This window comes from Ixodes scapularis, unplaced genomic scaffold (genome assembly GCF_016920785.2).
Source record: "Ixodes scapularis isolate PalLabHiFi unplaced genomic scaffold, ASM1692078v2 PGA_scaffold3__209_contigs__length_174095766, whole genome shotgun sequence".
Lineage (NCBI taxonomy): Eukaryota > Metazoa > Arthropoda > Arachnida > Ixodida > Ixodidae > Ixodes > Ixodes scapularis.
In genome coordinates, this window is record NW_024609868.1 from 93636492 (window position 1) to 93662909 (window position 26418).

Consider the following 26418-nt stretch of genomic DNA (forward strand, 5'->3'; position numbering starts at 1 on the left):
GCAAAAAAATCTATTCATTTTTATGCATAATATAGTAAGGAAAACTCATACAAAAGCAGGAAAAAAAAAACCACCAATACCCCCTCCCCCCCCCCCCCCCCCCCCCCCCCCCCCCAAAAAAAAAAAAAAAAAAAAAAAAATGGTGGCGCCGGCGGCGCGCCGGATTTATTGTGCGGCGGCGGCGGCGGCGTGCTGGCTCTGGGGATTCCGGCGGTGGCGCAGGGCGGCGGGAGCAAAACAGGCGGCGGCGGCGCGGCGCGGCGGCGCGGCGCACAGGTCTACCACAAAGTCGAACCCACTGGTCGAACCGGTCGAATCTGGTGAAAAGTTCGAAGGTTCGTCGAACCGGTTCGACCCAGTCGAACCCCGAAAGTTCGACCAAAAAATCTGGTTCGACAAAAGTTCGCGACACCCCTAGTAATAGATCGAAAAGATGAACTAATGGTAGATGACTGAAAATAGTGGCGGTAACTTGCGCCACGCGCTGATCAAATATTCATTCTTATAAATTATGGTCGCTTGCGTCACCTTTTCGAATTTGTATAAAGCAAAACAATAGTTTTAAACAATACACCTGATCAACCTCATTGCGCCTGATACACCTAGGTGACGCGACCTGCCGCCGTATTTACAGGTTTGACCTTTGCTCAACGGGCTCAACGTGCCGGCAGAGTGCCGCCAGAGGCTCTGCGTGCCGCCAGTGGTCTGCCAGTGGCGCTTGTGCTTCTCTAGCAGTCGCCTCGCATACTCGCATATCCGCCATATGTTCTGTCTCTGCGTGGGTGGCCTGCTCGGCTGCCTGTGTTGAGGTCGGCTTCGCACTTTGAGAAGATCGCGACTTCTCATTATGCCCGAAGCCCTGCCTACACTGTTCTGAGCTAGCCACAATGTTTCCCAACGTCGGGCAAGCCACGGAAGACAAAACGGCTGGCGGCAGGCCTGGAGACGATGCGCCGTGGTGGCTCAAGTACCTCGGCAGGTTCGTGGGAACTGTCAGTGCACTGGGTAAGCCTAACCAACAACCTAACAACCTCCCCTTTTTTTTTTTTTTTTTCCTATTTGTTTTGCCTCTTACGTGTTCTCTGGTGGCTCTGAGTAACCACGCGCCTCGGTCTCGTGACGAGCTTGGTCACTCGCCAAGATTACGGTCAAAGGTTCACATATAAACTGCGCCAGCAATTTACTTGGTGCTCATTTTTATCTGTGTAAAACACTCCATCGATAGCGCCGTTTGGGTGGCTCATTCTCCGAATAAAGCTGTGTTTATTAATCGCGTTAATGTATTGATCTAAAACAAGTAGAGAAGATAAGTTCGACGTTGATTGTTTTCTTTTATCTTGTTTTTGTTGATTTGGTTTTGCGAATCGTTTTCTCAATGTGAGCCACGCACAATGCACCTCTGTGAATTTTGCCATATTTCGGTCGCAACTCTAATTAGAAGTGAGAAAAAGAAAAAAAAAAAAAAACACGCTGGTGAAAACAGCGCAGTGCGTTGCAATATTTCATCGAGATTCGCGAGATCCAACCGTATTTAGTGAACCCCGAGACACTTTGTTCTACACGGGTCTCTCTCTTTTACTTTGCCCCACTTTCACGCGATCACTGCGGTTTGTGGCCGGTTTGTGCTGCCGTAGCTGTTCTTAATTTATGCACGATACCAAATTTGTCGCTAATATCGACCTGTGTTCGTTTCCCAGTTTGCTGCGTTTCTTTCCAGAGAAGAGAAACGATGATGATTTAATTTTTCTAAAAAGCCGTCCCATTAAACTTTTTCAGCACTCGTGAATACTTGTCATAAATGCAGCTGACAGAACGAGGGACGTTGGTATAGCAAATAAAAAAAAAAGTGATTCAAGAATTGTGCAAAGACAGTCAAGTGTGAAACAAACATTTGAGACGCCTTGTGGTGATTCCCGTTTTCTGGCAGCCAAATATGAAACAAACATTTGAGACACCTTATGGTGATTTCCGTTTTCTGACAGCCACAGATGCTGACACAATGGAAACACACAAATTGACCGGTGCAAATACTGTCGTCTTTCTCAAAATCCTTCGCCTTTCTCGAACATGCCATACAGCAGCATAGTATGGCTCGTCTTGACTGTTGTCCTGGGCTTGTGCTTAGAGTGAGTTGTAACAGTGTTTGACTGTGCACCAACAAACCGTGACGAGCAACATGGTTGGTTACATCATAGGAATATCTGTTCTGAATGAAGGTCGAATACCCTTATAGCCAGTACAATAAATGACTCGCACATTTTTTTTTTTTTATCTTTTTCTCTTGCTTTATTGCAGTTGCAATTGGTCTGGGTGCGCAGCTGGCTGTTTTATCGGTCGTCACCTTCTCGTCAGCATGCCTCCTGGCAGCTATTCTCCAAATGTAAGGGAAATGTTTTTTTCTTTTTCTCGTTTCCATAAATTGTGAATATGCATGAGAATGGGCTTGATTAACTTGTACCTTGTCATTTACCTTACCTGGTAGTCATAGAAAGTCTAGTTAGTAACTGTAGCACAGTGTGTAGCTGGGTGAGCTGTTCATATTGAGAATAAATAAAACAGTGCAAAAAGAATGCAGGCACAAGTGGAAGACACAAACACAGCTCTGTGTTTGTTATGTATGTCACTTAAGCCTGTGTCCTTTTTGCACTCTTCTTTATTCTTAATCTTTGCTTTGTCCTCTCACAAAGCATTTTTGCATGCCCAAATTTTTACAAAGTCACAATTGACCAGGGTCTAACTATCGAGAAAAAATGTTTGTTACTCAAGACCTTGATTTTTGGTTCAAGAATGGGCCGCTCGGTGCTTCTCACTTTTTTTGCCCATCACATGTGATTATGACAGCTGACCCAACTACACCCAACCCCCCCCGCAAAATCATTTTGCTGAGACGTCCTCTCCCCCCTCTTCCTCATACAGCATTTTGTCATAGGTGGCGCCCGTCCCCCCCCCCCCCCCAACAAAATACTGGCTACGTGCCTGAACTGCCGGCTGCTTTTTAAGTCATTTTCTATATCTGCGCAACACTGTTACTCCAAACAAGGAATAGCCTCCTTTCTTTGTCTTTTTTCTTAGAATTAAAAGGCTGTCATCGAAACAATTTTTGTGGCGGAAGTTGTGTTTGGACTCTACTTCATCTCCAAAACATAATTATTTTAATTTAAATAGGACCACTAGTTTACCCCTGGATTAGAGATGTTCAATTTTCACAGCCTTACAAGGAATAGAAGGAATAGAGAGTGCACAGTACTCCAGGTGTGTATGTAAACTTGGCCTAAAGTTTCTTTGTGTCTTAGCCCAGTGAGTGCCGTCTACACAAAGAAGGGTAGCTTTAGTTTTTTTTGTTTTCCCTCTGCAGGATTGTAGGGCTGGGGGTGGCCCTGGTTGAAGCACCCTGCTTTTGCGCATTTCTCGAGTTTGCCCAAGCTCCAGGGAACTTCTTCGACCGCAAGCCTTATTGGTACAAGGCTCTTCTGTATGGAGTGTGAGTGCGCACTTCTCTCTCTCATGCAAACAGCGGGTTCTTCTCTGAATATAATTCCTGTTCATGTTGAAGTAATTATTTGTAGGGAAATCCCTAAGCAGACTTGCAATAGAGAAATGGATACTTATTTCCACCTTGGATTGAGTGCAACTGATGTCTTCTAGGTGACTCGTGAACAGCTAAAAGTCAATCATAGGTTTCCTATCACAAGTGTACTGCACTTTGAGGATTTACATTAAATTTATTACCTGTAAATTTTATATATTTTCTTCCATGCTTTCTTTGTTTTGTGGTTTGGTTTTTGTGTGACGACAGTAGGCCCTTGGTAAAACGCTCTGCCATTCGTGGAGACCAGAGCCCAGCTCATAGAAACCATTGCAAAGAATAGCTGAAACTGCCAGGATTTGATGACATAGCTCTAGGCAGGGACCAGTAGAAAATGAACGAAGAGAAGCGTCCGCCCAGATTTAATGTTGCTGTAGGAGGGACGCAGCTTGCCCTGCCTTACTGTCCCTTGCTTCCGTCGCAACAGGGGTGGTGTGTTACCTGTGGCACTCTGTGGTGGCATAACCACTTTCTTCGGTGGTGGCCTGGTGTTTGGAGCTGGATGCATCTATGGCATCATGGCTATGGGTCGCAAGTAAGTGCCGCACTAGATCTCGTACTAGTGTTAAATTAATGGCTCTTTTTAAAGTGGTTGTATCATTTTTCAAACTAGTTTGCTACTCATTCTAGCAGACCAAACTGCATTTTTTCGTTGCATAAATAATGTCTATATTGCCAAGAGCTCAGTCCTCAGCAGATTGTAGCTGTAGTGGGTGGGATAGGAGGCTGATGTTTCAAAACTTGGCTTTGCCCAGATCAGAAGCTAGAAGGATTTCCAAAAATTATAGTTAAGAAAACTACTGTGTCCGGCAGATTTCACAAATAAGAAATCAGAAGTGCATTCTTCCCATAGGAATTGAATTGGAATTGAAGATGAAGCCTATAACCGAGTTTTTTCTTTGGCTAAGAATTGCTACATTTCTTGCCCGCTTGAGACGGCAATTCTTCCCGTCTTGACGTTGCAACACGGGGCTCTTGCGTTCACACGCAGCAACTTTTGAAGCTCGAATTTCTGTGTTATGTTCTCACCATTTAGTCGTGGAAATTATTTATTTTAAACCAAAATCAAGTTAAACCACCTGTCCAGTTAATCACCACCACCACAAGGGGGTCATATGAAAATATTGCGTCCCTGATTGGCTCTGCTGCTCCAAAAGTCTCAGAGTTGTTGGAGTTGCTTGCCCATTTCAAGCCAGACTCGATCCCAGCAATTCGTGTCGGAACGCAATGATCTGGGGAATCATAGGGAAAACTCGCCAGCAATACCAAAATTGCTGAGAAAATTACCCCATCTGAAGCAGGCCTTGGAACTTCTTTTTCGGTGAAACAATCTTTTGCAGAAAAGTAAAAGTTTACAAATCCAGCAAAACTTCTTTTCTAACAAAATAGTAGAGGGTTGAGGACTTTACCATAACGGAGGTGTGGTTGAAGCTGTTGGCAAAATTGGTCAGTTTGTAAGTTTGCGTTGAACAGCATTCAATGGAATTCTGCCGTAACTCACTGAAGGCATGTTCATCAAGCTAGTTGCTTGCAGTCTAGATCATAACAGCACTTGCATCTAGTGACAACAGTTTTGAGGAGACAATCTGTGCCAGTGAGGAGTGCATTCATGCTTTTAGTTTGACCAGTATTTCTTGAACGATTTCAATCCCTGGAAGCCCGTTCCCCATGCTAGAAAGATGCACATCTGTAAATTGTGTTTAATCTGTCCAACCTCCCAAAGGGCCACTACGGAGCAGTCTTTTTTGTAGTTTTGTTGAATGGACATATGTTCACTGGTTAATCTTGGATATCTCTTGGTTTCAATATTGCAAAAGAAGACCTGCAAAATTTATACATTGAAGTTAGGGTTGTGAAGATATTTTTGATAGTTCAAAAATAATATGCTATTAATTTTTTTTTTTTTTCGAGATGTGTTATAATGTTTATATTTTTCTAAATGTTGGCAAATTCACGGTGCTGCTGGTTAGTTAGCTCTATTGAGTGTGCTTCTCAGCGAGCATCAGTGCAGTGCAGAGAAGCAGTGCTTGCGGGCCAGAGAGTGTGGTCTTGCGAATCTCGCTTCACTGCAGTGCTGCTGTGTGTTTTGGAGATAAGTGAATTTTCAGTTAGGTATGGTGCACACAGATGCTTGGTATATTTATAAGGAAAAAAATGGAAGGTAGTGAATGGTCTTGATCTATATTGCAGTAAAATTTTCAGAACTAAATTGTGACAATTATGCAAGGAAGACAGCTATGTCCCGACAAGCTTTGTGCGTAATTGGTTGTGCTTGTTTTAGTGTTTCTGAATGAAGTATGTGCTTCATTCGAACATTAAATAATAAAATACATACACACACTGCTTCATTACAAATCAACATGAATCAATGGCCAAGTGCAGCCTCAGAGAATAAACAGAAGTATTTGAAATATATACTGTAAAATACCCCAGAAGCACCCACTATTAACATTTTCAAAACTTGGGAATTGTGCAAATTGGACGGTAAGTGCCCGATTAGACTGGACAAGCTCCCATGTTGTGGGATTTCCCTTGTTGCTACCTGTCTCGGAGAATGACACAGCACATTAGTTCAACAACACGTAAACATTTAATGACCGCTATCGCCCGTGCCGCAATCCCAACACCCCCGCGCATACGCTGCGACGTCTCTTTATCAGCGGCGGAGCGCCGCTCGCGTGGCCAGTTGTTCTTGGCCCCCTTGTGGTCAAGATGACCACTCATGATTGTAGGAGGGGCAACCTGGGCCAAACGCTTAAAATCCTCAGGTTGCCCACAATGTTTAGATTAACCCAGTTTTCAGTAAAAGTAGGGTGGGTGCTTCCCCAGTAATTTACAGTGTACTTGTTTCGTAGTAACTTTTAGTCATTATTTGGCATTGGTGAGTTACGAGCATCTCAATTGGACATTTGCAGAGAGGGTATTTTGGCTTAGAAGGGAATAGTTATTTTGACCAAATAGTTTCTAATAAAATATGATATGTTTTGTATGAATGGTTCCGTTCATATGACAAAAAACTGGTGGGTGTCAAGCTTGTGCATTCTGGTACAGATTCAAATAGTATAGAGTAGATCCAGTGGTTGGACACTTCTCAAAGATGGACAAACTCACTGAGCTCCTTTGTAGCCGACAGTGCGACGGGAGCTGTGCACTCTCCAGACCAACCCGACGCCTCCCTTTCATCGTTCAACTGCCCTCTCTACACGTAGGTAGGGGCAGGAATGTGATCACATTGCAAAAGATAGACTTATGCTTGGTCAAACGAGCACATAGCTTTCACTGCACTGTCAGCTTGGGGGAGAACGGAGTATAAGACTGTAGAGCAAGCGAAAAATAAAGCGGCGGACGATTTTGACAATGACCGTTGTCTTCGTTCTCGTAGGGCCAGCGCCGAGGAAATGCGAGCGCGTGCCACAAGTACCGCCAATCTAGTTCCATCCGGAAGGGACGTGGAGGCGGCTTCAGGGGACATGAAGTTCTCTCCGAGCTAGAGGCCAGCACCGGTCAGGACTCAGCGCCTCGTTCAAGACAAAGAGGAACACAAGCCGTCGCTCGTGTTTCCCCGTCTCTGCTTCGGCGAGACATTCATTCCAAAATTACACGCCTTTGTTTTTGGCATTGTTTCACTGTCCCCAAGTCCCATGCCCCAACCTGAAAACGGGGCCACTCAGTGTTGCTTTTTTCCTTGTGTATAAAGATGGCTACACTGAACGGCTTCTATTTGTATTTGTTTTTGATTCAGAGGGGCTGCAGTCATGTTCAACTTTGAGTTGCCTACTTATGGGAGCTGCGTTGCGTGCTTTGGTTTTGGAGAGCGGTGTTTAGAGAGACCAGCGAGTGCGAGTTGCTGCACGAACTTGCATTCCTCTCTTGATGCTCGACAAGTTCACGCTGTGGAGGATCTGTTAATACTCTTCCTTTTTGTTTTGAGATCTGGAGTCGTGGTGTATAGCATAACTTGAAATGGCTTCGTACCATTCCAAGTAGAGCCCGTGAAAGCATGCAGTTGTTGCCTCGTCAGATACTGAGAGCAGCAAGAACCGTAGCCGTGTTGTCAAGCACTGAACATACGTAGTTCACAAAGTGCAAAGGTGGTTTGCCTGCCCTATTTCGCGTAGGCTTTGGTGTTGAGTTCAGGGTGGATTGGTTTCCAGCAACCTCTTCTAGCCATGACATTAAAGTGTTCAAAAGTAAAGTGTGTTTCTTGTTTTTAGTGGTTTTATGGTGCGAGGTTGGTGAGAGTAGCAACTTCCGTGTTAGTCACCGGGTTTGCACAGAAGTGGGTTTGGTGCACTCTACTGTTCGATGGTGGTTGCTCTTTTGGCGGAAACTTGGCACCTGTCAATTTGCACGCTGGTTTCTGTAAAATGTGTTTGTTTGCAGGTTATTATCCATCCATATTGATTGATAGTCTGCATTTCATGATCAAAATAGCCGTTGTGTGCCAAGCCCCTGCCAGTGTGTACACCTCAGTCTGTTCATGGGATATTGTGTAAAAATGAATGTCTGTATTTAGCTATGTGGTAATAAATGTTAAGAGTAAACATGTTTCCTTTTAATTTTTCAGTTAATACCTTTCACAGGCTGTGGTCATTGCTAATAGTGGTAGTAACCTATGGGTTATAATACCTGAAGCCTCATCTGTAATCAGGAGACACCTAATCTAGTAGCACAGTCTAGGTCAAACCTAGACCATGCTGAGCTCCCTTTTCCCTTTCAACACTATCACTACGTAGACCTTGTCGTCTGTTGACATGGGCCGATCTGAGGAAACGTCTTTTGTGGCAATGACTGCCATTGTAGGAGAAGCACAAAAGTAAACTCGGACTTTTGCGCTTCTCCTACAATATGAATATCCAACTCGCCCAAGCATCCATTCTGAGAAATGACTGCTATGTTGTCTCTCGTGAAGATGGAAGAGAAACGCATACCAGGGGACAGTATGAAGGAGTTGACATCTGTAAAAGATATTTTCCCACTCAAAATTCCCCCCCCCCCCTCCCCCCCCGTGTTGGCGTGGTAAGGAAGAGCACTTGCCTGCCAAACATTGTTCCGAAGGCCAAGAATGGGGATGCGTCGGGGAGAGCCCCGACAACACGCCCGAATCCCACCGTGGCCACTGGCTAAGTCCCTTTCCCGAACTGGGAGAAGATGCAAAACCTCCTCAGCCAGTGATCCTCACCGTTTCCAAAAACAAGCCCATAAGTTCCTGGATGAGAAGGATGCAACGGTCCCCTTGCAAGGGGGTGCAGAGCGAGACACTGCCTGGAACATGTCTCCAACTGGTGTTTTTGCCAAGTCCAAAAAAGGGTTCCCTCGATTTCTACCCGATGCAGTCTTGTGCGAATAGTGGATTTTGAGTCCGAAGCGTATAGTGGTTTTGTTCGAATATTTTTTATTCCAATATTGAATAGTTTTTCCACGCCTTTCACTAACATTGCATAATGCTTAGACGAAAACTCAGCTAAACCTGTAAAGGTTATTCCACTTTTTCATTCATAAGGTAAGCTTATTCTATCTATATTTATGAACTGTGATCTCAGAAGCTGTGGTGTCTTGGGATGGCAAGTAAACAATGGATTTGACATAAAATGAATCCTATATAGATGGCCAACTGTACCAATTGAGTGAATTTACAAATCTTAATATATAAAATATTATTTTTTTAATCTTAAAAAAAATGAGTCGCACATGATGAACACAGGTTGTAAAAGCATCTCTGCCTAACATAGTATACTCTGCCATAAAAGTTTAATTTTAAAACCTTTACTACAATGTAGATATACACATTCACAAAGTTTGCATTTATTTTAAAATACAGTCGGCACGGGTGCACCATCCCGCTTTGAATGTATGCTTTTCTTGAGCACGCAATTACGATATTGTTTATCACGGCGGGCAGAGACGGCGGGTTACCCCGTTAAGTGCGCTTAGCGAGCACCGATGTAATGCGGAGAAGCAACACCCGCGGAGCTCACTTCCGCGGATTTTGCTTCTCCGTAGCGCACCGGTGCTTGGTAAGAAGCGCACTCAACGGGGCTAACCCGCCGTAATCAACACTTCGAAAAACGGGAATAGTGCAGTTCTTTTTGAAGCGAATATCGAATAGTGTATTATTCGGAACTACTATTCGAAATTTCGAATATTCGCACAACCCTAGCCTGATGGCATCTCAGCAGTGTTGCCGGTTGAGATCTTAGCCGTGTCGCCGCAGTGGTGCTGGATGTGGCAGACGCCTGTTGCGCTGTGCGCCTTTCCAGCATGGCAGTCTATGGAAGCTTCGGCAGCTCGGGGTCGGGACGCCGCGACGACAGACCCTCATACTCGTGCTTTTTTCCAGAAATTCTACTCCCAACTACCACAATCGCAAACTCCAAAAGCGCGACGCTCTAGCTTTTGCGACGTCGTCTGTCGACACTTTGAGACTACCTTCGATGCGTGGATAAAATAGGAAGCTAGACACCGGTCGGAGACCCGTTCCAGGCAGCGTAGCGAGTACGAGAGAGTCAAAACTTGCAGCGAGACGGCCAAGCACACCTTCCTGCGGCCCTATGACCAACACGGGCACGAAAATTGAAGAAATCTGCGCAGCATTGACCGAATAATACCTTGTAATGAAAGTGGCAGATTTGGGGGGGGGGGGGGGGGGGGGCCTGGATTCTGACCACCCACCCCTTGAATTCTACATGTGTAAAAAGGTGATGATTATTGTTTTTCGGGACAGTAATGATGTGCACGTAAGGGCCAAACAGCCATTAAGAAATATTACCGTTACCTCTTGATGATGCTGCAGGAGGCCAGGAAGCATTGTGGGCAGTGGATCAAGGGAGTGCATTTGCTCCACCACAATGCACCAGCTCATTCTATAGACAGCAGATGGTGATGCATGCTGTTGCTTTAGGCCAGTGGTTCTCAACCATTGATGTTTCGCAGACCCCTTACGGATTGGCAGAGATGATGGACGACCCCACTCGTGGTGTGGTGAAAGGAAAGATATTGGTTAATTATGATAATGATTTAATAAGTGGATATAACAAAGGGCAAGTGTGAAGTAGACTTCTCTCATTGAAATGCCCACGAGAAAACTCGCCTGAAAATTGAAATGTTTCTTCTCAATCTGAAACGAGACTTTTATTGCCGGGCTTGACTGATGAGGCAGGGCTTCGCGGACTGCCAATAGAAAACCACTGCTTTAGGCTATGAAGTTCTGCCTTCTTCCTCTCGTGAAGAATACGATGTGCGGAAGGCATTTCCAAATGATGACGAGGCGATTGTTGAGGTGGAAAACTTCCTCAAGAGCCAAAATGAGGAGTTCTACAACAAAGGTGTCTGCCAGCTCATCCATGGGTGGAGGTGCGCCGCCTTGTGTACTGCACATGTGAAGATGGACTAACCCCACCATCAATGCTCATGACCAGAACTCTTTTCCTTCATGGTAATAATACAAACTTCATGAACACCTCTTGTGTGTGGTCACAGAAATTTGAAGAAAAACGGAGGACAAGAGTCCTTTAGTTAGAAATGAGCGCTGTGTGTACACTTGGTCTTCTTGTCCTCCGTTTTTTCAGCGCTGTTTTACTTTTTCTTCAAACATGTACCACCAACTCACCCAACTTTAGAAAACATGATTGCGCTTTGAAGACGGGGACATAAGAAGGACAGACACCACAGAGCGCATAGCGCTCTGTGGTGTCTGTCTTTTTTATGCCCCCGTCTTCAAAGCGCAATCATGTTTTCTAATGTACCATACCAATCTGCCCAACAATCAGCACTTGTCACCCAACTTTCTGCCATATTAGAGTTTTTCTCCTCTACAATGGGCTCTTTCTTTTATGTGTTTGCCAGGTATGCATCCCAACATTTTATACATCAACACCATCGCTGTTTCACGGGTGAGAGCAAGACATTGCGCCTACGCCGTCAAGAGTGGTTGCTATCCTAATGAAGTTGTGAACCTCTGCAATTTCCCGATGTCGGATAGCACGCCAAGAGAGTCGCCAAGATTCTATGCCCTGAGGCTTGGCGGCAGGCCAGACTTCTACAGGACTCTCTGAAGCTATGGTGCTATGTTGTTTCCAAGGACGAGAGTGTGGCAGTCCAGTTACTGGGGAAATGCCTGCACGAGGCGACTCGGAGCACCGAGCTTTTGTGGCAACAAGTAAGGGTGTTTTTTGGAAGACCTGGAAAGAAACAAGTGAACGGTCGCAGGAACGTGGAAGTCCTGGAAAAGGGTCCTAAGTTTGCGAGCGAAGGGACGGTGAAGCCTCAGGAACTGCTTTCTTTAGTTCGGAATCAGTGCTCTGTTTGTACACTTTGTCTCCTTGTCCTCCGTTTTTTTGGCGTGGTCTTACTTTTTCTTCAAACATGTACCACCAGCTTGCCCAACTTTCTACCATGTCATAGAAAGCATGTCTTGTAGTGTCCCTTTGAGTAATTCCACAAAAATGGTGCATTTTCACTGAGTAGCATAGTGGTGCAGTTACAACATTCCTGGTTACAACAGACATTGGATATAACATACCGACTTGTGAAGTTCGGTTGGTTTTCTTCTACATACCACTGACTCAACTTTATATCTGCATACAACATACTCCTCTTACAACACACCGAAATCTTGGTCAAAATCAAGGTCTGTTATAACGAGCTTTGACTGTACCACTGTTCTCTGGGAACTTGGGGGTGGAGCTTCTGCTGTACATCTTAAATTGGAGCAGAACACAGATGTAGGCACAAAAATAGTTTTAAGTTGCAATTCATGGGATGAAATATATGAAGTTCATTTACATAGCCATCATCTGTACCATGTCAACACCGCTGAATTTTGTACTAGCTTGGTTTAACTTCATAAGTGCACTCTCCCACACAAGTGGGACATTCTGTTCAACAGGAAACGAGATGACAAATAAAACAATGAGATGTCAGCCAATAAGTGAGTAGCTGTCAATTATTTTCTGAATCTAGGATCCTTTTCATACAAGAATAAAGATGGTGCATGGTTCGATAACTGCACTCTTCCTGGTATAATCTGTCAATTGTAAACCATTTTGGAAAGAAGCATACTATACAGATAGTCAAAAATTTAAATATATATATATATTTATTGGGAAAAGATTTTAGAAATAAACACTCCCAACTTTTTTTTTGTATGGAAAAAATGTGGAAAATATTGGAAGCTCTAGCACTTAAAAAAGTGGTGATAGCTTTTTATGATTGCAGCTCCATTATCATTCTGGCAATGCACTGGGCGTGATGCACAGCACTCGGCATGATTGAACATGCTCGAATGTCTAATAACTTTTGACAAAACTCTGCCGGAAATGCGTAACATGCGCTCTCAAATAAATTGCACTAAAATTTCGCCTTACGCTCGGACATGACAGTCCATACCAATTAAAGATGAAAAAATTTCCATGTGGCAGATACTGTGAAAATATTTCCAGTCAAATTACCACTGGCTCAAGGTTGAAACTAGCTTTGAGGTGGTAATGGAAGAAAGACATAATTTGCTTCTTCGGTGGCACATCACTTGAACCAAAACGCAGTTCAAAACATATTTCGTTTGACCGACATGTATATAAGGCACTTTTATGTCGTAAGCAGTAGACACCTCACAAGCACACTAGCATGGGAGGCACTCACTTGATCGAATGACGTTTTAGCGAACGCCCACGTTTCATCGAACGACACTTTAGCGAATAGTCAGACGCCGCGAAGCGGCGTTTCCGGGTGGGCCAAGTGAATTCATATTTTTGTAATGAGTTGCCGCAGACTGTCGCCGCGAAGCGGCGCAAAAGCGCAGCTCGACGGATGGGTTAACGCGCGCCCCCGTTATTCGCTAAAACGACCATTCGCTCAAATGTCGCCGTTCGCTAAAATGTCATTCGCTCTTGTGATATGGACCCCACTAGCATGCTGTAGAAAGGCATTTTCAAGTCGCACAAAACAAAGAAATTGCATAAAAAGTGAGATTTGGCAAATGTTGAAATTTCGGGATAGAACAAAACATGGTGACATAGTGTAGCATGTTCATATGACAAAACACAGTGACATAGTATAACAAGTTCATGCATGAATGCTCATATGACGTGCATGCTACCATCGTCATTTTTCAAAACCGATATAATATGACAGTTCTCGGGGTGACTGCATTTACTAGTATACATAGTTAGTTCCCTGCCAATCTGCCACTAATGCTGCTGCTGTCCAAATTTTTGCAAGATCAGATGTTTGAACTCTAGGAGCACGTCCACAATTTAACGATCAACACTAGCTGCCTTTCTGACAAGTTCAATGTTTCGTACGTATATCACGTGAACAACTTGCAAACCCTTAGGAACCACTGGAAAGTTTAATTTTGAGCAAGAAACCAGACTATGATACATCAGGGCAGCAAACTGACTCAGGATATAAGTATTGACCAAGTTGAGAACCCTACATTGTCACTAAGCATTACAGATCCATATGGCATTCGGAGTTTGAGGTTTCACGTCAAGAAATATTTTTTATAATACTCTAGAGTAATCTCTAATGTCCATATACTACAACATGCATAGAGGATTTCCAAGCACAAAATGCAAAATGCATATATATATAGTATATATTTATCTCTAAAGACGTATCCCTGTAGTATAGACTTCAAGAGCACTTAGTTTGGTCAGCACCCTTTTCAAGCTCATCACCCTGATTGTCTTGCACATGGCACAGGTTGAAGTGGCACAGACTGCACTCGTCCTTTTGTGTGCCATCTCAACTTCAACAAAAATAAACCTCCGTTGTGCACCGACCAAAAAGAGTGCTTCAGAGGCACCCCTGGTGGGTGTCTTGAGGCCTTCACATGAGTGTTGTCTCGTCCACGTGGCCCTTGCCCTGTGACCGCGCTTGGAAGAGCTCCCGTATCAGCGTCGCCTTCTCCCTCTCGAGCTGCGCAATCACTTCGCTCTTCCTGCTCACCTCCTGAAAGAAAGCAACACAACCGGCTCACAACTATGCTGGGACTAGAGACGATTTTAAAAAATTTCACACCCTTGTCCGAAGTCATCCAAAATAGTAGTTTACATTCTACATGGCAAGCAAGGCCACCAAAACATGTCCCTTCATACGCGAGAGCAGAGGTATAAAACAGCAAGGAGAGTTCCCAGAAAGAAGTCGCAAAAGGGAGAGAGGGAGTGATCATCTCGGTGACGAAGCTCTGCCCCTGCAGATGCTATTCCCTTCGGTGGGTAGCAAACATCTTTGACCGTGAACCTTTTGGTCAATGTAACGTGTCCAATAGTTGTTAGCTAAAAAAAAATGAGATGTTTACAACTCCCTGCAATGCCGAATTAGAGCACAGCTCTTGAGGAGGAGGAGGGGATGGTATAGAGAGGAGGGTATGCTCCTCCTCCTACATACCCTCTCCTCCTCCTTCATCCCCCCCCCCCGTGAGTCACTCGTGACAATCGTGAAGGTCGTGAGCTTCACTGTGAAAATTGTGGCCTTCACATGACCTTCGCTGTGAAGGTTGGAACCTTCGTCGTGACTTTCACAAGTGGCCTTCGTGACGTCATTATAGGAAACATGCCGTAATGCAATGGGCGGTTACAAGTGATGTCACTCGTGACCCTTGTGACGTCACATGTGATGTCATGATGGGAAATGTCCCATAATGCAACGCGCGGACACGCTGACGGCGCCGCCGCTCAGGCCAGAAACGGGCGCCTAAGAGCTGCGCTCTAAAATTATGTACCCTTATAAATATTTCAGCTTCTCTTTCTCGAAGGCCAAGTCCTCGTTCATAAAGAACCGGTGGATTTTTGAAAGTGCTAGAAAAACAAGGCAACCATTGCTACAACTAGCAGACAACGCCGGAGTTCGCCACTGCTCCCTCTGTGCAAAAGGAAGACAAACTTGCTCACTCTGATCGGCGTATACACGGTGTGTAGACACCATGGCTTTTGTCTCCATCCCCTAATCCTCTGATAAGTGTTCAGCACCATGACAACACTATAACTCTCCACGAGAAGTAAATAAAACTTGCTTGCTGTGCTGCTTATAGTCATATTATGAGAACAGTGGAATCTCGTAGATACATTTTTCACAGGAACCGAAAAATAAAATGTATTATCCGATTATTGTATTATCCAAAATGAGTTCTAAAAGGTCATAAAATATGCATACACGGTGAAAAACTTGCTCCGATCCCAGAGGCAATGCACTGCTTCCCAGATCGGCCCACATATATTTATTTAAATATTAGCTCAAAGTTGTATTTTTGTTTGTATTGTGCTAATATTTTTTTCTTCAGTTACAGAGGCGTAAAGGTAGTTGACCGTGGTAGTCATGGCCGATCATTGGGTCACAGCATTGGTCGTTGCGCGATTCCAAGTCACGCAGTGGCTGACCCCGACGTAACTTTAGCCTTGGCTACCGAGGCCTCGCAGCAGGTCGTTTGTGGCTTGTTGCAATGTGATTTGGGATAGTAGACTGAAATATAAAGATATATGTTCTTAAACACCCGTCGAAGCCCCCTTCTGCAGTCATAGTTTCTAATTTCAAGCAAAAACATGATCGTAATTTCCACATCAAAATATGCTGCTTCTACAGGACATTGGCCGGGAATGAAAAGAAAAACATATAACTAGAGATTGTATCAACGAGATTCCACTGCATTTGCTTTTTGAGTGACCTAATAGACGCTGCAGAAGGTCCTGAAACAGCCTCTGGCTTTTTTTTCTCCAAATAGGTTCTGCCTCTTCAACAGTCTGTTGTTAGAGACGAGTCCCTTACCTCCGTCAGCAAGTGGTTCTGCTCTTTAAGTCTCTGCACTATGGAGTTCTGGTGAAGCACGTACGGAGGCGGCTGAACTGCCAGGTTCATGTGCATCGGGAATCCCTGAGAGGAAAGCATTGGATAGTTATAGCACTACAAGGTGTGCCAAAAGGTGTAACAGAGGAGGTAAAGTTTGCCAAGCACTGACCCATATGACTCTCTGCTCTAAGGCCTTGGCTACAGTATGGCACTATATTTCAGAAGAGAGAAAATGTTTGTGATGAAATGAAGTACCAGCAGAAGAAATTATTACAGCGAAGCTGTTACACGCTAGGGTCTGGGAAAAAAATGCGTCCTCACATGTCGACAGAAAACTCACCATTGGTCGTAGCAAGTAAGAATAAATAAAAACAAAAAGAGGGGTCAAGTATGAGTACATTAAATAAAAAAAGAGGGGGCAACCAGCACAAGTCAGCCTTCCTTGGCATTATTAGATAGTGAGATCCAAACCCCTTGTTATCATCTCTAGGCATCGTCCTTCGGGTCGTCCTTGAGGTCGTCCTAAGCATCGTCCTCAAGGTCATCCTAGACGTCGTCCTCGAGGTCGTCCCAGACGTCGTTCTTGAGGTCATCCTAGACGTTGTAACAGACATCGTCCTCGAGGTCGTCCTAAAAGTTGTCCTTGACGTCATCCTCTAGGCATCGTCCTAGATGTTGTAAAGGTAACAGCTTCGCTGGTCCTCCATCTTCAAGTGAAGTGTAAGGGCTCTACAATTTTTGAAGGTTGACATTATAATTTATAACTAAGGTTTCAAAGGTTTCAAAAGCAGGTAATGGGCAGTCATCGTGGCAAAGACGCCTGCTCAATGTTTTACAATACGTGGCTCTTTTCCGAGAAAAGGAGGAGGCTTTGGAAAAACGTGGACCAACTGTACACACTCGTATGTACGAGTGAGTGTGCAATTTGCCCCAACTACCTTCTCCGAGCTGTCTATGAGTGCGTTCAGGTGCTGGTTAACGTCCAAGATCCGGGCCATCTGGAACCGGAGGCGCTCATCCTGGGCGTCCATGGAGTACTCCTGCAACAAATGCAGAGAAATGCACTGATGCCTCTGCACTGTGAGCCACATCCGTGAGGGTAGATAGAGCAGTTCGAAACAAAGCAGTCTGACTGCACTACTGCCAGCTTCTGGCATTTTGTATGCGCGGCCAAAATACTGTCATCAGAACTACTGTAGGTGTTGTGAAATCTCTATACATTACGTCAGGCACGTAGCCAGGATTTTGATTCAGGGTGGGGCGGAGGGGGGGGGGGGGGGGCCGCCTATGACAAAATGCTATATGAGGGGGAGGGGGAAGAGGAGGTTCCAGCAAAATGGAAGATTTCGGGGAAGGGGGGGAGGGGGGCAGGCCCCATGGGCCCTCCCCCCTATCCACGTGCCTGCTATACGTACAGCAACATAAACTTGCCGGAAAAAGCTTACTGACGAACATATTTACGAAGACAGATGCTATTTAAACAATTAGGCCAGATGTTTTTTTATTTATTTATTTACACATACTACCACCTTCTCTTGAAAGGTGTCGTAGGATTTAGTTTTTGGTGCCAAAAATATAAGGGCACAATCAAATTTTTGACATTGCAACACACGATGCAAATAAATAACAATTATGCAATCGAGTGCATTTGAGCTCTGTGTTCTATTATGTGCCGAGCAGCTATAATAATACTAATAATAATAAACAGCTTTATTTTTTCTGTGCCCAAAAACAACCTTGCGGTCATATGTTAGTAAAGAGCAGTAGAAGAAATAATATCTTTCGACTGGATAGGCATTGTATCGAGGCTGCCCGCCGAAAAATTGTTAAGGCCGTAACTGACCCACCAACGGCTTGCTTAGTATCAGACGGTCACTGAAAAGCAGCCGTGCATGTAAAAGAAATGTAAACGTTTGTAAAGGCACTTGGCGACAAGGACCCAGACTTAGGATGAAAAAAATGCTGCAGTGGGACAGGGAACGGAGGGCGGACTAGAGGGAGAGTGCACAGAAGGCAATAGGCTTCAAAAGATGGGGAAAAAGAAAAGAATGAAAAGAAAAAAAAAATGAAAGGAGCAATTATCTTAAGAAAGACAGCTTCGTGTTCTTTGACATAATTAGCTTCGAGAGAGATGGATGCATCTTTCAGAAAGGTAGAGGGTACAACATGGCAGAATGCAGGAAGACAGACCCCTGTGACAGCCAGCAAACAGCGAATATAACTAATTGCTAGATGCCAATTAACAAAAAGCAGAAGGACGAAGAAACACAAAAAGGTCCGAGGGTTTAAGCTTTGAGCCAACGAGGGGCTTGAGGAGTGACAGAGAGGGGGCGGCCAAGCTGGCAGAAACGCTTTGGCCGGCTTACGGGTGCAGTGTGGCACTTTCCGGCTTGCAGCATCTTGTCCTGGACAGAGCCGATACGCTGCTGGTACCACTCCCTGGCCCGCTCGACGGCACTCAGGCCCTGCTGCAGGCAGTTCTTCTCCTGCTCCAGTTGCTTCATGCGCCGCAGCTGGAACAGACAGACAAAGCAACTGGGAAATGTCCTCTAAAGAGAACATGGGCGCACCACGTCGAAGCACCTTCCTAACTTCGCCTAAGAAGTAACTTCAAGGGTTAAGCTGGTGCTTGCTGCTTCTGGGGGTCAGCCACGCACACTATGCGACACTGTTAGCATGAACACGACATCAGTACATTTTCGTTTTTTACCCTGAAAGGCTAATAAGGGGCATCAGGTTTTAACACTTAGATTAGCGTCCCTAGTGAGCACTGCGCACCACACTAGTAGTTTTGATGATAGCCCTATAATTCTAAGAGAAGAGAGAGAAGTCCCGCCAATTGCCTGCTCGTGCTAACAGTGTTGCGCTGTTTACGGCCTCCAACGATATGAAAGACCCGGTCGACAGGGCAGGTTTGGGAGGCTGTGCAGAATATGTTTTTGACAGACCCACACTGCTTGGAATAAGAAAATAAATTAACCTTCGTTCTGTTATTTTTCTTAATGTAAGTGCCTTCATCCTAAAACAAGGTGCCCTTTATATATTTATCCCCTCTCTCAAAATAAAGTGTCTCTACTGCTTAGCACAGCTGCATATACTGCATCGGCGAATGGGCCTTTCCTATAGTGCGAGACTGTACTGCTGAAGGGAAGATGGCTCGAACCATTAAACAATAAAATAAAGACCAGAGGATTTCAGCGTTTTGAAAACCCGAGACCGAGGAACAAAAAAAAGAAAGGAGGAACAGGATGGGGTTTTAAAGTGGTGAAAGTTCACCATTTCTACCCAGAGAACTTCCATAAAGAGAATAAAGCAGCTATAGGCAAGTGTCACCTCAGGCTTCAGAACTGCAAACAGAACCAGTATGTTGTGGCTTTGCTCTGTGCCGTGAAGGTTGCGAATGGCACAATGCTACCAGATTCAGACCACTATTAGCACACCCCTACTATTCATATGTTTTGGGTCTAGAAAACACAAACCACTCCCATAGGAGATTTCATGCTCCCAAAGCACACAGAATGTGCATTGTACATATAGAATCTCTTGTTTCTGTTATTTTTTTAACAACACAGGGAAGTGTAAGCTCACTATGAGTATTTTGGTAGATTGATGGTGAAACAAAAGACTAAATCAGTGTTTCTCAACCCCATGTGTTTTGAGGACACCTTCTGGATTAGGCTCTGTCTCACCTAGCAGTGGTATTAACAACAAAGAAATAGTATGCACTCCCCTATACCGTTGCCACAAAAAAGAAGGCGTAACTGGATAGACTAACTCTCAACTGACGAACACATCTTACATGTAGGAAAATCGGCACTTGAAATTATGTTTGTAAACTGGAAATGCCAGGCGAATGACTGTGAGATCAACGAGAGTTTGTTTATACATACGAAAGAGTTGTGGACAAGAACTGTGCACGCTACAAGCAAGTTTCTTTCTAAAACTCTCCCCAAACAAAGAGCACAGATGTCGATCCAAGTCTTTGGACAAAGAGCATGGAAATCGACTCTAGGTGTTCCTGCCATGTGCTTGCACCCCAAGTTACGTTCACGGGACAGAGTGAACAGAAGGCAACAATACTACTAATCGTAAAGGGTTTACTGTTATTCTGAAGTGCAAACAAATTAAGAAAGCCGCTTATCACTTGGCTTATGTGCTAGCTTTAGACCAAGCACAGTATCTGTTGTCAACACGAGCGATGGAGGATTTGCACTGTAGTAACCTCTGCACTCCAAGAAACATTTTTCACTACTATTTTTAACTTGTTGAAGCGAGAGTAATATAAGGCAGGCAAGTTGGTACAGATTCGTGGTGTGATTCAAGACCAAGGTGTTTGTCCATTGTTTTAGTGGGTCTTTTTGGCCTTTGGCACCCTTCAAGAAAGCCGTTTGCTGCACTTATTTTGCAAAGGCACTGACTACTTCGACTGCCACTGTCAAAATAATTTGACCATTATTTTGACGTCCATGATGCCACTTCCTAAAGACGTGAAAATATTTCTCACATTAAAATATTTATCGTGTTATTTTGACATCTCCCGTCAAACTTGCCACCACAAACTGACTAAAGTTTTGACTTGGGAGCTTCGGACTGGAAGTGATAGAAAATGTAGATAAAAAGTTATCACCTTGCTCGCAGTCGGCATCAAGCATTTTTCCAACGAGTGTCATGCAATCAACTGCAGATTTTAAAATCAGATTCTTTTAGGTGATCGGGAATCTAAGAAATCTTAAAAATACAAATCGGCTATCACGCCGTGCATAATGTTTAATTTGGTAGTACTGTGATAAACGTCAGCCAACGCATTATTGAATTATTTTACATTATTTATGACAGGTGAAAGCAGTTCTGAATCTCTTAAAAAAATCGGGGTCATAAAAATTGCAGCTGATTGCACATTTGGTGTTGGACCGCGGTGCAAATTGGGAGATGATGTTTTGCTCGGTGCCTTGGAAGCTTTGTCGTTCGATTGCACTGGTCAAGAAACATCAAAGAGGCAATGTTTGTGCTCACAACACTTTAATGCCCCAATCGTTTAGTCGCTACTCCAAACTCGTCATACATGAAGAAAAAAATCTTAATGATTCAACGCACCAGAAGCAAAGCGAGACTTCAAAACCGTTCGAAGGCGTGCTCGGATGAACGCGCAAGCGTGGAGGTACAAAAAACCTTTAAAACTCTCAGCGGTACGTAGTATGTGCACTTACATTTGTCAAAGAGAATTCTGAAGCGGTGTTGTATTCAAGAAAACACACTTAAATCACCTTTATTTGACCTCCAGGATCTTGAATATCAAAATTATCTTTTAATTTGGTGCAATGAGGCTGCAGAAAATCATTTTTAAAGTAATGTCATAGGCCCTCCTTCCCGGAGCGTGACGTCACAAAAGGATTTTGCGGAATCTCCGCTCTCACGCATCATCAGCGATTATCAAAGCTATGCACGTGCAATCTCACTATATTTAAAAGGTGCTTATTTAAAGGGGACAAAAAAAGGTGCCACGACCAGTACCAACGCGCGGGAATATACCTGGCAAGCTTCTGACTGCAGGTGGCACCTTCCAGCGACGCGCGCTTGGCGGCTGAAAGATCCTCTTACAACGTCACGAATGGTCGGAGGTTTTTCATGTTTTCTCGCGTTTAGTTACATCTTTGGGGAAAACGAACGTGATATTCAGATTCAAGGGATAAAACTGCACTGGACTCAACCTCTATTTCGGTTTTCAAAAGAAGTGTTTCAGCTTCCATTCAAGTGCAGACAAATAATCAAGGGATGTCCAGCTTGCCATTGTTCAAAATTTTACGTCAGACCGAAAAGACTTGAGAGACAGTGTCGTCGCTGGGCAATGTCCCGCCCAAAAGGAATCATTCCAACTGTTGAGCACACACTCGTTGAATGAGACGTTTCCAGTGTCAAGTAGGACCAAAGCTTCTTAGGCATGAGACACAGCGACATGCGACTCTGTCAACACAACACCGAAAACTGCTTCCCCAACCAAATGAGGAGCAAACAGCTACCCCACTTGACGTTGACGGGAAAAGTCAAAATAACATAGCGACTATTCTGACGAAAGACGTCACGATAATGAGTCGTTAGTTTGACATGGGACATTAAAATAATTGTGAAATGAAATTGACGTCAGGAATGTCAAAATAATGATTGAAGTTATTTTGATGGTGGACGTCAAAATAGCAATTGCCTTTTCCAAAGTAATAAAGCGGCGAATCACTCGCTTACCATGCTGTACTCGATGCCATGGCCCAAGGTGTGTCGACGGGGTTCCTTCTTTTTCGGAAACTTGCGCTCTGGAACGGCACTCACGCTGGCTGGGACTTCTCCGGCTTTAGCTGCATGTGGTCAGAAAGTCAAACAATGCGGGCAGGCAGGACTTTGCCTCTATGAAAAGCAAGAGCTGCACTGAGAGCACAGCTTTTGCAGTGCCCAGATAGTAAGTACTAAAGAACTCGTCGATCTGGACACAGAATGGAAAGACTGATGACAGCAGCCCCATGGCTAAACTGACTGGGTGTCCCAATGTAAACGGGACAGGGCCCACTTTTCCGTCCGCGGTCCCGCCAGCGTGCATGTGGGAAGGTGTTTTTTCCCGGTTTGCCTTCCTCAAACCCCAAAGAGATAAAAGATGGGATTAAACGAAAAGATGCATCAGGAGAGGGTGCTGATGCTGAAGGTTAATTTGCTTCTGGCACGTAAGCAGTACTATGAACATAGTATCTACAATAATAAATACATTAATACTAAAGGAATATTTCAATCAAATGTATTACATGTGCAAGCCAAACAATATGCAAACTTCAAGGAAAAGAAATGCGGACGGTGTATACAAAATAATAAATAAGGAGAGATTAAAGGGGCGGTGCAACGATTTTCGGACTTCGGTCAAAGATTTCTGGAAGTTACCCCCTGACACTTCAGAAGTAAAGAACAGAAAACCGATTTCGCCTGCGTGTCCTAGTTGGTGCGTAAAAAAAAGATAAAGATTGGCATTTCGGGCACCCCTCAACTCACTCCCAGCCTTCAGGGTCACACCTGGTCGCACTCCCAGTGACGTCATTCGGAGTGCCGTGTAGCTTCCCGTGTGCTATCTCGGAGAACGCTTCCCCTCCCTCTCTCTGCGTACATTAGCAGGCGCTATGCTGCAGCTTAGAGCCGAGCGAGGTCACGTAATCTTTCCGCCGTAGTTCCTTCGGCTGCCACTTGGGGCTGCAGGTGGGGGAAGAAGCTCGACTTTTGCTTTGCGATTATGCAGCGAAATCGCGACATTTTTAATGAAGGAGGTGTTTTCTCTATCCTCTGGGACACGATAAACAACTTAAAAATGACGAGATGCAAATTCTTTTAATCATAAAATCGTTGCACCGCCCCTTTAATCACCTAAATTTCAAGTCTGAAAATCTTAAAATACAACCCCCCTCCTTCGATACATGTCCCGCTTCGAGGCCCGAGGATTATGGTCACTTTACCCATGGCTAAAAAGCGAACCAGATAAGAAAAAAATCTAAACTTGTCTCGATCATTTTGATAAATTGGGGGAGACAGAACTTGTGCGTGCATTATGTGTGTGTTAGTATTTGCTTGGCTTGATTACGGGGGCTTTGGGCGTTTTTGTATCTGTTGCATGTACGACACACTCATGTGCCCCCTGGGTTTATCAGAATGATCAAGACAGGTTAAGATTAATTCAGGAGCAGTTTGAAAGGAGTATTTTTTAATTATTTATGGATCCCATCTTTCGCAGGGTGCCTGTAGCACCTGAAGTTCTTTGTGTTCTTGCATTATGAGGAGCCCTGTGTGGTAACTAAAATAATTTTGATCGACACATCTCAGGACGATTATGTCTGTACAACATGCTACACTATCAAATGGCTACCGTGCGAAGTTCAGATATCTTATGTCCGCTGCGCAATCCGTTGGTGCATTATGAACTTATGATCTGCCCCATGAAGTGAGATCACAAAGGGAGCTACACTTTATCACACAGAAGCCAGCCGCGTGCAACAAAGGTTGCCTAGTACTGCAGGCTCCCGTGAGTTGTGCTTAAACTGGCTGCTTGTGCTCCCTTTCGCTTCCTCCTTGTAGCATCGGGCAAAGCCAGTGGGGTGCGAATCAGATGATCTGGTTCAATTCCCGTTGCTCCGTTTGGTAGATCTCGTCAATTGGGATTAAATATGCTTAATTACGACTATCTATGATTAATTATTACTAAACATGTCTTCATATGCTTATACACTGCCCACTATAGGGCTATGTAACCTTTATGTCGCCTTGGCATGCATGTTACATTCTCTTATGACACCCAAGCGTAACGTGTTTTGCAAGAAACGCGGCCCTTAAACACATATCGTGTTAAGAAACGCATTATCAGGTGAAGCAAGAAGAATGACAAAAGCACAGTTTTCAAGCTCGTTGGGAATCGAACAGAGCACAGTAAGAGAGTCAACAGGCTGATCGATCTCTGGCCAACTTTTGTGAATCCTGTAGACTGTCGCCGGGGCCTTGCAGCGACAGCCGTGTCCGGACTGCTGCTGCATCGTGGCAATGATTTTTTTGTGGGACTGTGTACGTATCACACAGCACACAGTGATCAGCAAGGTAAGAGTGATAGGAGAACCAGGGCAAAAGTGGCGCCACCTCCTTCCGTGACAGTCATTGGGCTGTGACCCTGTTCAAAGGGGGAGAAGACTGCGCGTCTCACCGGGGTCGTCGGGCGGCCTCTGCTGCGGGTTGCGGTTCTCCTTGTGAGCTTCGGTGCTCCTCCTGTTAGGCCCGGCCGACGGAACCCCTTTAGCCAGCTCCACGCTGCCGGGGTCCGGAGTCTTGCTGCGTACCCGGCTGAAACGGAGGATCCCCGACTCCGAACCGGACGAGCCCTGTGGTCCGTGGTGCAGCCTGTTGTCGCTGCGATAGCCCCTCAGCTTGCCCGGAAGCTCCCTCGCGGCCGGAATCCGCCTACCCGGGTCTGACTTGGCGGCGTGCTGCTCGCCTCCTGCCCCCGACTGCAGGTGCGGCACGCTGACAGAGCGCTGCTGCGCCGTGACTGCGTTGTTGGGACGCACCGTGGCCGTGTTGGCGGCGGGTCGCCCTCCAGCCGGCGCGAGCTTGTCCAGGGACCGGTCTGAGCCGCCGTAGAGCTTGGCGATCGCCGAGGGCTTGGGGACCGTTAGGTTGCTTCCGTGCCCGTTTGACCTCTCGGCACGATCGGGCAACGGCACGGATGAAGGCCGTCCTCTCGCCGGTGGTTCGCTGACCTGACCCAGAGGCGGTTGCGCGGCGAGGCTGGCGGTGCTCCGGTGACGCTGCACGATCGCGTGCGACGGCTGCCGGTTGTGGGAGACGCGGTGGCGGAGCAAACAGATCTTCAGGCCCGCGCAGAAGCGCTCGAACGTGAGCATGCCGTTCGGAGGTGTCACCTTCTGCAGGGACTCGATCAGGCCGTTGGGCACTGCTATGCTGCCGTGCCCGTCGCGACCGCTGCCTGCCCAGCGCGCTTCGATATCCTTGAAGTTGATCTGGCCCGTCTTCTGATCGTCCATGATGTCGAAAAGGGTCTTCATGGCGGTCACGAAGCGCTTCGGAAGGTCGTCTAGCGATGGCTTGATATGTCGCTGGGTCACACTGGTCATGTTTTCGAGGAATCGGAGGGTGGGTGTTGACAAAAATTGATCGTTCCGAGTTGTTGATGTTGTTGCGCGGATTCGTTACTCAATCTGCACAGAGCACGTTTATTGGTCCGATTGGCGCTCTTCGGAACGCTCCTCCGCCTAGCGGGCAACCTGTAAAACGCTTGAGTTGTAAAAATATAAATATAAATTAGGCTAATATATTTGCTACGTCGTCTCTTTTTTCTGAAATTTATCATTGTGCAGTGATTATTTTGAATTATAATTCTTGAAAGCAAGTATTTTTTTTATTTTATTTGTTGTCAGTTGGTGTTGGCGGTGTTGGTGCCGTGTGCAACGCCGGTGTCTAGCTTGCTTTGGAACGCTGTGAAGTTACGTCGCAGGAAATTGGTAAACATTTTGTTCAGG

The 26418-nt window shown here is 45.2% G+C and overlaps 3 protein-coding genes across 4 annotated transcripts in view; 2 read left to right on the forward strand and 1 right to left on the reverse strand.

Moving 5' to 3' along the window:
• The first annotated feature begins 562 nt into the window (after positions 1–562).
• LOC115313158 (calcium channel flower) lies at positions 563–8130 on the forward strand. Its single transcript, XM_029972085.4, has 5 exons — positions 563–1005; positions 2296–2380; positions 3356–3481; positions 4014–4121; positions 6969–8130. Exons 1-5 carry the CDS (start codon positions 888–890, stop codon positions 7075–7077), a joined length of 546 nt encoding a protein of 181 aa, XP_029827945.1. The 5' UTR covers positions 563–887; the 3' UTR covers positions 7078–8130.
• A 5264-nt stretch (positions 8131–13394) lies between these two features.
• Positions 13395–26147, reverse strand: LOC8042465 (suppressor APC domain-containing protein 2). The gene is made up of 6 exons (XM_029972084.4): positions 25086–26147; positions 22610–22719; positions 18739–18885; positions 17311–17412; positions 16352–16456; positions 13395–14539 (listed from the first exon to the last, which is right to left on the reverse strand). The coding sequence occupies exons 1-6, from the start codon at positions 26011–26013 to the stop codon at positions 14417–14419; spliced, it is 1515 nt and encodes a 504-aa protein (XP_029827944.2). The 5' UTR covers positions 26014–26147; the 3' UTR covers positions 13395–14416.
• Positions 26148–26319: 172 nt separating this feature from the next.
• The window catches only part of LOC115313163 (zinc finger protein on ecdysone puffs), a 36515-nt gene continuing 36416 nt past the window's right edge, over positions 26320–26418 (forward strand). The window contains exon 1 of one of the 2 annotated variants that reach the window (XM_029972089.2): positions 26320–26400. The gene's annotated coding sequence lies outside the window, so the exon portion shown is untranslated. The remainder of the gene's footprint in view (positions 26401–26418) is intronic. The other variant, XM_040503252.1, reaches the window with a different exon arrangement.

Coding starts and splice junctions, on each gene's coding strand:
- LOC115313158 (XM_029972085.4), top strand. CDS start 888: ATGTTTCCCAACGTCGGGCAAGCCACGGAAGACAAAACGGCTGGCGGC. Junction 2,381..3,355: donor CTGGCAGCTATTCTCCAAAT/GTAAGGGAAATG, acceptor TTCCCTCTGCAG/GATTGTAGGGCTGGGGGTGG. Junction 4,122..6,968: donor ATCATGGCTATGGGTCGCAA/GTAAGTGCCGCA, acceptor TCGTTCTCGTAG/GGCCAGCGCCGAGGAAATGC.
- LOC8042465 (XM_029972084.4), bottom strand. CDS start 26,013: ATGACCAGTGTGACCCAGCGACATATCAAGCCATCGCTAGACGACCTT. Junction 22,720..25,085: donor GAGGCCGCCCGACGACCCCG/GTGAGACGCGCA, acceptor GACCACATGCAG/CTAAAGCCGGAGAAGTCCCA. Junction 18,886..22,609: donor ATGGCATCGAGTACAGCATG/GTAAGCGAGTGA, acceptor TGTCTGTTCCAG/CTGCGGCGCATGAAGCAACT.